Source organism: Eucyclogobius newberryi, unplaced genomic scaffold (assembly GCF_026437365.1).
Source record: "Eucyclogobius newberryi isolate DKJ021-1_F unplaced genomic scaffold, fEucNew1.0.hap1 SCAF_3, whole genome shotgun sequence".
Lineage (NCBI taxonomy): Eukaryota > Metazoa > Chordata > Actinopteri > Gobiiformes > Gobiidae > Eucyclogobius > Eucyclogobius newberryi.
This window is the reverse complement of record NW_027315945.1, coordinates 39,368,555-39,380,181: the sequence shown is the minus strand read 5'-3', so window position 1 is coordinate 39,380,181 and position 11,627 is coordinate 39,368,555. Positions and strand designations below refer to the sequence as shown.

General features: G+C 47.6%; 1 protein-coding gene and 1 pseudogene across 1 annotated transcript in view; one reads left to right on the top strand and one right to left on the bottom strand.

Annotated features, from left to right (window-relative positions):
- Window positions 1–4,156: 4,156 nt before the first annotated feature.
- On the top strand, window positions 4,157–9,289 carry LOC140374642 (uncharacterized; annotated as a pseudogene).
- A 1,371-nt stretch (window positions 9,290–10,660) lies between these two features.
- Window positions 10,661–11,627, bottom strand: part of LOC140374606 (single-strand DNA endonuclease ASTE1-like) — a 14,556-nt gene continuing 13,589 nt past the window's right edge. Inside the window, exon 12 of the mRNA XM_072461537.1 lies at window positions 10,661–10,664. Within this exon, the coding sequence (XP_072317638.1) occupies window positions 10,661–10,664 (4 nt within the window). The remainder of the gene's footprint in view (window positions 10,665–11,627) is intronic.

Sequence of the window (11,627 nt, the reverse complement as noted above, 5' to 3'; positions counted from 1 at the left end):
CCCCCCTCACCATCACAGTCCCCCCCCTCACCATCACAGTCCCCCCTCACCATCACTGTCCCCCCCTCACCATCACAGTCCCCCCTCACCATCACAGTCCCCCCTCACCATCACAGTCCCTCCCTCACCATCACAGTCCCCCCCCTCACCATCACAGTCCCCCCTCACCATCACTGTCCCCCCCTCACCATCACAGTCCCCCCTCACCATCACAGTCCCTCCCTCACCATCACAGTCCCCCCCCTCACCATCACAGTCCCCCCTCACCATCACTGTCCCCCCCTCACCATCACAGTCCCCCCTCACCATCACAGTCCCTCCCCTCACCATCACAGTCCCCCCCCTCACCATCACAGTCCCCCCTCACCATCACAGTCCCCCCTCACCATCACAGTCCCCCCCTCACCATCACAGTCCCCCCTCACCATCACAGTCCCTCCCTCACCATCACAGTCCCCCCCCTCACCATCACAGTCCCCCCTCACCATCACTGTCCCCCCCTCACCATCACAGTCCCCCCTCACCATCACAGTCCCTCCCCTCACCATCACAGTCCCCCCCCTCACCATCACAGTCCCCCCTCACCATCACAGTCCCCCCTCACCATCACAGTCCCCCCCTCACCATCACAGTCCCCCCTCACCATCACAGTCCCCCCCTCACCATCACAGTCCCCCCCTCACCATCACAGTCCCCCCTCACCATCACAGTCCCCCCCTCACCATCACAGTCCCCCCTCACCATCACAGTCCCCCCCTCACCATCACAGTCCCCCCTCTCACCATCACAGTCCCCCCCTCACCATCACAGTCCCCCCCTCACCATCACAGTCCCCCCCTCACCATCACAGTCCCCCCTCACCATCACAGTCCCCCCTCACCATCACAGTCCCCCCTCACCATCACAGTCCCCCCTCACCATCACAGTCCCCCCCTCACCATCACAGTCCCCCCCTCACCATCACAGTCCCCCCTCACCATCACAGTCCCCCCCTCACCATCACAGTCCCCCCTCTCCCCCCTCACCATCACAGTCCCCCCTCACCATCACAGACCCCCCTCACCATCACAGTCCCCCCCTCACCATCACAGTCCCCCCCTCACCATCACAGTCCCCCCTCACCATCACAGTCCCCCCCCTCACCATCACAGTCCCTCCCTCACCATCACAGTCCCCCCCCTCACCATCACAGTCCCCCCCCTCACCATCACTGTCCCCCCCTCACCATCACAGTCCCCCCCCTCACCATCACAGTCCCCCCTCACCATCACTGTCCCCCCCTCACCATCACAGTCCCCCCTCACCATCACAGTCCCCCCTCACCATCACAGTCCCTCCCTCACCATCACAGTCCCCCCCCTCACCATCACAGTCCCCCCTCACCATCACTGTCCCCCCCTCACCATCACAGTCCCCCCTCACCATCACAGTCCCTCCCTCACCATCACAGTCCCCCCCCTCACCATCACAGTCCCCCCTCACCATCACTGTCCCCCCCTCACCATCACAGTCCCCCCTCACCATCACAGTCCCTCCCCTCACCATCACAGTCCCCCCCCTCACCATCACAGTCCCCCCCTCACCATCACAGTCCCCCCTCACCATCACAGTCCCCCCCTCACCATCACAGTCCCCCCTCACCATCACAGTCCCCCCCTCACCATCACAGTCCCCCCCTCACCATCACAGTCCCCCCCTCACCATCACAGTCCCCCCCTAACCATCACAGTCCCCCCTCACCATCACAGTCCCCCCTCACCATCACAGTCCCCCCCTCACCATCACAGTCCCCCCTCACCATCACAGTCCCCCCCTCACCATCACAGTCCCCCCTCACCATCACAGTCCCCCCTCACCATCACAGTCCCCCCCCTCACCATCACAGTCCCCCCCTCACCATCACAGTCCCCCCTCACCATCACAGTCCCCCCCTCACCATCACAGTCCCCCCTCACCATCACAGTCCCCCCTCACCATCACAGTCCCCCCCCTCACCATCACAGTCCCCCCCTCACCATCACAGTCCCCCCCTCACCATCACAGTCCCCCCTCACCATCACAAGGAACGGTTTTACTGCTGAAGAACGATAATATGAACGCGTTCTTTCTGGTGTCTGTGAACAGCACCTTCGTTCTTTTTATTTTTGTTCAATAAAGTGTTAGATTTCTAGAGACTTCCAGGTGAAAAACACCGTTGCCCAAAAAGAGCCAGTGTCTGACAAGTGCTAGAGCTCCAGTTGTAGAGGCGATAGCGAGGCTGCTGCTGCTGCTAGTGTGGTGCTGAATGGACAGCAACACATGGGGGAAGTCTGTCCCTTCAGTGTGAATGTAAATCCTGGGTAAGGATTCAAAATTGGATATGAAGATGAAATCTGACACATATTTTCAGCGTTAAACTAATAAAATAATTGCTGCCTGTGGTTGTATTTGGGCTGTGGAAATAATTTAGAACAATTATTGCATAATATTGAAAAAAACAACTGAACTAGTTCATTTTTTGGAGCTGTGAACTTAGTTCAAAATTTTGAATTATGAACTATGAACTGAACTAGTTCATGTAGAAAGTGAACTTTCCCAACACTGATCACAGACCCCCCCATCACCATCTCTTCCTCTGCACCACCTTCACCTCAAGGACCTCAAGTTTGAGCCCCCCATCACCCGGGACCTCAAGTGAGAGCCCACCATCACCCGGGACCTCAAGTGAGAGCCCACCATCACCTGGGACCTCAAGTGGGAGCCCAGCATCACCCGGGACCTCAAGTGAGAGCCCACCATCACCCGGGACCTCAAGTGGGAGCCCAGCATCACCCGGGACCTCAAGTGAGAGCCCACCATCACCTGGGACCTCAAGTGGGAGCCCAGCATCACCCGGGACCTCAAGTGAGAGCCCACCATCACCCGGGACCTCAAGTGAGAGCCCACCATCACCTGGGACCTCAAGTGGGAGCCCAGCATCACCCGGGACCTCAAGTGAGAGCCCACCATCACCCGGGACCTCAAGTGAGAGCCCACCATCACCTGGGACCTCAAGTGGGAGCCCAGCATCACCCGGGACCTCAAGTGAGAGCCCACCATCACCCGGGACCTCAAGTGGGAGCCCAGCATCACCCGGGACCTCAAGTGGGAGCCCAGCATCACCCGGGACCTCAAGTGAGAGCCCACCATCAGCTCCTCACGTGCTGAGTCTCAGTATGTAGTACACAGAATCTCCTCCAGGGGGGGAGTTGTACTTTTTAATCTTTTCCAAAAGGTGGCGCCAGAATGTGGAGAAGGTGTTTGATCTGTGGCTGGACTTTAAAGACATTAAATGAGGTGAAACTGTTGGTTCTGTTTTAAAGTGACGTTGGACTTGTTTGCATTTACTTTCACTTACTTCACGTTTGGTTTGTTCTTTTACGTTCTGCTTCTCGTGGACGTGTCGTGTAGGATTAACGTGTCTGTTCACGTCTGCTAAAAGCTGGACGTTTTGCCTTTATTCATTCATTATAATATTTAAGCTCAATATCGTGTGAGCAGATTAAAGACATAGACATGAAGACACCAATTAAACAAACAGGGCTTTGTCTTTAACGACATGTTTTTCTAGTGACACTTCTCCTTTTGCATGTTCTGCCTGAATTCAGACTGTTTCCTGTCGGTTATTTGTACTCAAAGACATAAAAAGGTACTTGAAGCCCCGCCTCCTGTCAGTCGTGTTGTGGAGACGCAGTGGTGAGTAGTGAAAGGATTTTTTTTTTGCACTCTTCTCTTTTGTTTGTGATTTTATTAGTTTAGACAATCAGTTGGATTGATAATTTTTAATTTATTTAATTTTATTGTATTTCTGTTTCTGTAATTTATTTGTGATTTGAATGCATTTTTCCTGCTGTGAAGCACTTTGAATTGCCTTGTGTATGAAATGTGCAACACAAATAAACTTGCCTTGCCTTGCCTTGACTTCAGTTTATCCACAGAGGAAATGTTTTAAATCAATGTACAATTTATCTTGTTCCAGTGAATATTAGTTTAATAAGTGCAGCTCCGAGGGTCAAAATTAAACGGATGTTTGCTGTCTGCATCTAATTAGACAGAGTTTTGATCCTCGCTGTTGTTAGGAGTCAAAATGGTTTGTTTCCACTTCAGTTCATTATATCGTCCTTTATATTGTCCTTCAGAAAGGAACGAATATTACGTTGTGGAACGAGTGGACGCACTGAAGAAGCTTCCTGATTCAGCTTTTTAAACTAAGTAAGTCCAGCTGTTTTTGTTCTGTTTTATTATGTATTTAGTATTATGATGTCATTTATTAAAAGTAAAGAATTCAATCCTTTTTAATTCTCTGCCATTTATTACAAAAACGTTACACATTTCTTCCTTCAGAGTCAGAACTTTGTGTTTCCTGAGGAACCACTCACGTTAAATGACGTTTGATCTGACATAAGTCTGTTCAGTGGTATAATTCAAACACGTCCAGGTCCAGAAATGTCGCTGAAGTCGCCGTGTTCTTACTCGAGTATCATATTCACGGCTTTATCTGTTTCTTGTCTGTTTGTTGGTCTCTAACAGGAGGCGGAGTCAGGCGGCGGCGTCAGGATGAAGCCTGCGAGCGCTTCTCTTTTCTTACTTCTGTTTCCGCTGCTTCTTCCTCAGCCGTCGCAGCTTTACTCTTTAAGAAACTGCACCTTCGATTTCCACGACCGCGGTAAAGTGTTTTGTGACGGGAGAGAGTTCGCCGCGATTCCCTCAGACGTTCCCAGGACGACCACTTTGCTGTCCGCGGCCGTAAACCGCATCCGGGCGATCGGAGCGTCGGATTTGAGAGGCTTCGCCAAACTCGAGACGATGGAGCTCGGGAAAAATGAAATCGCGCACATCGAAGCCGGAGCCTTTTCAGATTTGTCCGCTTTGACGGAGCTTAATCTGTTCAACAACAGACTCGCGCACCTGACCGACGACATGTTTGAGGGACTGCGCGCTCTGAAGGTTTTAAACTTAGGACGCAACTATGTTAAACGTGTTTCGCCGCTGGCCTTCGAGCCTTTGGGGAACCTGCAGGAACTCCACCTGCTTAGGAGCGACTTCGCCGACAATAGAGACGTCGTCAACATCGTCTCGCACTGTCTCTCGTTACAGGTGTTGCAATTGAATGAAAGCTTGTTGACGTCTTTTGAAACGGGTTCTTTTCCGTTTCCGCTGCAGAATCTCACCTCGCTGTCTCTGGGCTCGGAGACGCTGAGGAACTTTAGCGTTCGCTCCGGTGTTTTCCCCCGGTTACAATTCCTGAGCGTGTCCGGCGGTGGGCGGGGCTCACAAACTTTGGACAAATCTGCAGACTTTAGAAATAGGTTTCACTGAAATGAAAACCGAACTCTACACGAAGATGTTTCAAAGTTTTGAGTCGCTCGAGAATCTCATTTTGAGTAACTTTGGGAGGATTTTCGACAAAAGAGTTTTCGACATCGCTTGTGAGATTCCGTCCTTGCAAACGTTTTCGGTATCGCAGCGAAACATTTCCCTGATCGACGACTCTCTGCTACGGTCCTGCTCGAACCTCACTGAACTGAGGCTTCATTTAAACAGTCTGAGCGACTTCTCCGCGTCCGCGCTCCGAACGATGACGCGACTCACTCTGCTGCACGTGGAGTCAAACCAGCTGAGCAGAATCCCACTGACCATCAGGAACATGTCCACGCTCACACGCCTGTCCTTTCGGCTCAACCAAATACAAGAGCTTCAATGTTCAGACTTTTTAAATTTGCACTCGTTGACAGAAATCAACCTGAATTCCAACCGAATCGCTACGTTCAAGACTTGTGTCTTTGAGGACCTAAGGAACTTGAAAGTGCTGTTTTTAAAAAGTAACCTCATTTCTCAGTTAAATGAAAACTTTGGCCTCAGTTTGCCCAATTTGGCAGTTTTTAAGGCAAGTGAGAATCACCTGGGATCAATCGAGAAAGGCTCTTTCCATAACATGTCATCTCTCACCGAGTTGAACTTAAAGTCCAAGTCGGCCACAGACGTACAGAACGGAGGCTTCGAGGGCCTTGTGGGTCTGAAGAGTCTGACCTTCTCGCTGAACTACCACAGCGGGGCCGTTTTTGAAGGTCTACGACGATTGGAGCGTCTTGTCGTGTACATTTCAAGTACCATAGACACGCCTTCTAACCTCACGGTCTCTGAGCCGAGGTCTTTACATTCTCTGCAGGAGTTAACCATTAAAGTGGACAAATACGCTTGTGTTTATCATGCGCTCTATATACTTCACGGTTTGAAAAAGTTACAGGCATTTTCATTGGACACGGTCTGCTGTTTAACTCCTTCTGACATATTCTGGGAAACACCGAATTTACGTCATCTTCAAATGACCAACTGTCTGGAGTTCACTCCTGAGCCTGAACTTTTCCAGCCGATCACAGATTTGCAAATTCTTGACCTGTCGTACAATAAAATTAGATATTTAGATTTTCTCATCGGGGCCAATCTCACCAAACTGGAAAGGTTGATCTTAGCAAACAACCAGCTAACAGTGATGAATGAGACTGTTTTTGAGGCTCTCCCTTCACTAAAATATCTCGATTTATCTGGAAACCCATTTGTCTGTGAATGTTCAAACGCTGGCTTTATTGACTGGGCAATCAGAAACAAACAGGTCCAGGTGGTCAATGCTTTTCAGTTCACTTGTTCTTCTCCTCCATCTGAAGAAGGACACTTTCTGATGGACTTCAATGTGCAGTTGTGTTGGGAGGCCACTGGCTTCCTCTGCTTCATGTCCAGCTCTGCTTTGGTTCTTCTCACTCTTCTGTCCTCCTTCATCTATCACTTTCTGCGATGGAAGTTGGTCTATGGCTTCTACCTCCTCCAGGCATTTCTCTACGACAGTAAAAAGAGGAGACAGGGATGTCCTTACATCTACGACGCCTTTGTTTCCTACAACATTCACGATGAAGACTGGGTTTATGGAGATTTACTGCCTGAACTGGAAGAACGACAGGGATGGAGACTTTGTCTGCACCACCGCGACTTCCAGCCAGGTACAGCCGGCCCCTCAGTCTCACCTTCTGTCAGTCTTTCCTCAGTCTCATCTTCTTTCAGTCGGCCCCTCAGTCTCACCTTCTGTCAGTCGGCCCCTCAGTCTCACCTTCTGTCAGTCGGCCCCTGATGGATTCTGTCGTCCTCTGGAGCTGTGCTAACCTCACATATTCTGCTGTGTTCAGGGAAAGCCATCATTGAGAACATCACAGACGCCATCTACAGCAGCAGGAAGACTCTGTGTGTGATCAGCCGCCGCTACCTGCAGAGCGAGTGGTGCTCACGGGAGATACAGATGGCCAGGTACGGACTCACCTGGGTTAGTCCAGGGTTAGACCTGATAGTATCCAGGGTTAGACCTGATAGTATTCTGGGTTAAACCTGATAGTATCCTGGGTTAGACCTTATAGTATCCTGGGTTAGAGCTGATAGTATCCTGGGTTAGAGCTAATAGTATTCTGGGTTAGAGCTGATAGTATCCTGGGTTAGACCTTATAGTATCCTGGGTTAGAGCTGATAGTATCCTGGGTTAGAGCTAATAGTATTCTGGGTTAGACCTGATAGTATCCTGGGTTAGAGCTGATAGTATCCTGGGTTAGAGCTGATAGTATCCTGGGTTAGACCTGATAGTATCCTGGGTTAGACCTGATAGTATCCTGGGTTAGACCTGATACAATCCTGGGTTAGACCTGATAGTATCCTGGGTTAGACCTGATAGTATCCTGGGTTAGACCTGATACTATCCTGGGTTAGACCTGATACTATCCTGGGTTAGACCTGATACTATCCTGGGTTAGAGCTGATACTATCCTGGGTTAGAGCTGATACTATCCTGGGTTAGACCTGATAGTATCCTGGGTTAGACCTGATAGTATCCTGGGTTAGACCTGATAGTATCCTTGGTTAGACCTGATAGTATCCTTGGTTAGACCTGATAGTATCCTTGGTTAGACCTGATAGTATCCTGGGTTAGACCTGATACTATCCTGGGTTAGACCTGATACTATCCTGGGTTAGACCTGATAGTATCCTTGGTTAGACCTGATAGTATCCTTGGTTAGACCTGATAGTATCCTTGGTTAGACCTGATAGTATCCTGGGTTAGACCTGATACTATCCTGGGTTAGACCTGATACTATCCTGTTCACTCACGTATAGGCTTATTTTCTTTGCGCAGCTTCCGTCTGTTCGACGAGCAGAAGGACGTGCTGATCCTGTTGTTTCTGGAGGAGATCCCGTCCAATCATCTGAGTCCGTTCTACCGCATGAGGAAGCTGGTGAAGAGCCGCACGTACCTGAGCTGGACCCAGGCCCAGAGCCATAAGGGCCTGTTCTGGGAGAAGGTCCGCAGAGCGTTAGAGTGTGGGCACGAACCTGGAGACGACCACAACCCGCTAACTGCTAACATTTAAGAGCTATAAGAATACAACCCGCTAACTGCTAACATTTAAGAGCTATAAGAATACAACCCGCTAACTGCTAACATTTAAGAGCTATAAGAATACAACCCGCTAACTGCTAACATTTAAGAGTTATTAGAGCTTGTGCAAGTGAAGAAGAGCATCTTGTTGGAATGGTTTCTGTTGATCTTGTGGATGGGGTGTTCAAGGATCCTCACGAGGCGGAGCAGTGTCAGAACAAGATTTTGGGAAAGTTACTTTCTTAATCGTCGTCGTTGAACGTTGCACAGATAAGCAGATGGATAAGGCTTTGACTATTGACCCCTGAACCCTGGAACACCTGATGGAGAGTAAAGAGCTGGTCCAGTGTGTCGTGATGACACTCACACTGCTCCTCCATCACATGCACAGACTCAGTACTTTTTCCACAGTTAAAGACCTTCTTTATTTATGCCTTGTAGTTTTGCAGCTTCTGCTAACCACCCACCAAAAAAGCCATGACAAGTGATGCTTTTTAAATAAAAATTAAAACAAAAGCCTCTTTTGTGTTCATGTTGAATTATTTGTTAATTGTTACTATTGTGATGGTAAAATGTCATGTTATTCTATCTATGCTGTTATTTTGTGCAGATAATATAAGAATATGGGCCCCTGATAAAGATGGTCCGGGGCCTCTGTATCGTGCCAGTGGATTGAGGGTCATGAATCTTTGCAGCCGTGATGATTGTTCTTTCTCTTTCTGAGCTGATTTGATTGTGATGATGTCGTACGTGTCAGTTTGTGTCACTGCCTTTAAAAGCATGTGTGATGTCATTGTTCTGGAGGGACAGAGACCTTTGTCAGGGACAGTTATTATTTACTGTGTCCGAGTAAATAAAGATCCACCTTTTGAGCAGAACTGCTGAGGTTTGACACAGAAATGTTTGCACATGAGCCTAATGTGATGGTCTTTAGTTTAGAAGCATAAACACACCTTTCTGCTTCTCCGTCAGCCTCACATCAGTCACGCGCTCACGCAGACCTGACCCAATCGAGCTTCTGCTGCAGGTGCGTCGTGGGAATTAAACTGTTCTATTTTGCATTGGTATATTTACTGGCACAATAAACTATCACATTAGGCTCAGGTGCAAACATTTCTGTGTCAAACCTCAGCAGTTTGAAGCTGTATTTCATTTGTTTTTTATATAGTCGTTGTGGAGCATCCAATCACAGCTTGCCCCCACGCAGCTGGCATAACATGTGACTGTTCTGACCAATCAGAGCGAGAGCTGCTAGAGCGAAGCAGAGAGAGCCGAAGCTAAAGATTTAAAACCTGTTTTTAAGAAAACTGAAGGTTTTGAACCAGAGAAAAGTAAATGACCCTAAAAAAGGCAAAATCACCACAAAATCTTTGTTAAAGCTGTAGGTCCCTGTCAGCAGAGCCCCTGCAGTTAGTTTTTACAGTGCGCTCTGTGGGAGAAATGCATTCTGGGTCAAGGAGGATGTTCTCGCTGCAGTTCCACAGACTTGCCACTGGGGCGACTCACGACAGCTTTAAGCTAGCAATACCCTATCCAGATATTTGAAAAGATAATGGGTTGAAGTGCATGTTTCCATGGGCAGTGCAGGTATTTGTCACACTAATAAAACACTGCACTGAATTTAAAACATTGTGTTAAAGAAGCTTTATTGAATTGAATATATTGTTTTGTCGGGTTTATTAATACTATTGTTCTAAAATCTTATACACCTGTAAAATTGTCATTTGTACATAATTGTTTCTAAAATGTCTGAGTCTTGTTCACTATTTTCAAACTGAACTCACTTGATCCTTCATGAAGAGCAGTGAGGTGTTGCTCTCAGTTCCTCTTTAGTCCAGCAGCAGTGAGTGACACCTTTGTATTTAGCTCTTTTTTACACTTATATTTCCTCCAGAGAGTGAGGTCACAGCACATTCAGTTTCTGACTAATTTATGTATATTTAGTCATATGTAGTAATTGTTATTGATCAGAGCCCATACCGTTAACCCTTATATTTGTCCTGTTTTTCTTATTATGACTAAGTTTGGTGGTATAGAACCAGCAGTGAATATTCATCATAGTTTTACATCTCAGCAGTTGCAGTTTGTGAAGAAATTTGAAAAAATAAAATTTAACGGAATCTCTATGTCATCATAAAGCGACGTGCCACGCTAACTGCTAATGTTTAAGAGCTATTAGAATACGACCCGCTAACTGCTAACGTTTTAGAGCTATTAGAATACGACCCGCTAACTGCCAACATATAACAGGTGTTAGTATACAGCCTGCTAACGGCTAACGTGTAGCTGCTAACAAGACCTGTCCACTGCTAACGTTTAGCCGCTAACAGGATTGTTAAGGGAAACAGCATTTTACTCGCACATCGTCGACTGATTGTAGCTTTTATTCATGCTACAAAGTAAAAACATATAGTATGAGCTATAAGCAGCTCTGTGAGATCTGTGTGTGTCGTTTGAGTGTAATTAAAGACTGTTTAATTACACAACCAGTTACTCTACGCGACAAACGGAACGCGCTATTAGGATGCTAGTTGTCTTTAGCTTTACGGGGACGGTCAATTCTGCACCGAACGTTTTGAAAAGTGCTATAAACTCTTCTGGTCATGAAGTGACCTCTGCAAACAGTTTATAATGAACTAGCGCTCCTTCTTCATGCTTTAAAGACAGAAACTAAACTAAACTTAAAGACAGAAACTAAACAGCACAAACCATTTCTACAGCCCGTCTCTATCAAGGCCTTTGTATCGTCTTGTTTTTTGATATTTTGGGGTTTTAAACGTTTTTTTTTTTTAACACCTAACGAAAAATAAATGAAACAGATCAAAGAGAACATAGCAAAAAAAGAGAGAAAAAGACGAAAAAGACATGAATCAAATAAAAGCACACTAAAAGTCCAATATAAAAGTCTCAGGAGTAAATTCAAAAGGTATCCATTAGTTGCATCCACGGCCAAAGTGTCGAGGCCCAAATAACTTCATCCTGGCCTTTGTTTCAAGAGTTTAAAAATGTTTTTTAACGTTACCATAGACAACAGCTGTCAACTGGCCTCATCAATTAAAGCCACGATGTCGATCTTTTTCGATACCTCTGTCAGCATCAATAGATATTTGGTATCGGCGAATCACTGCTAAACAAGCTCAAAAAATGCACCCCTCAGTGTCGTCCCGGAGCCGTTTGATGCCAAAGCCGTAGTTTG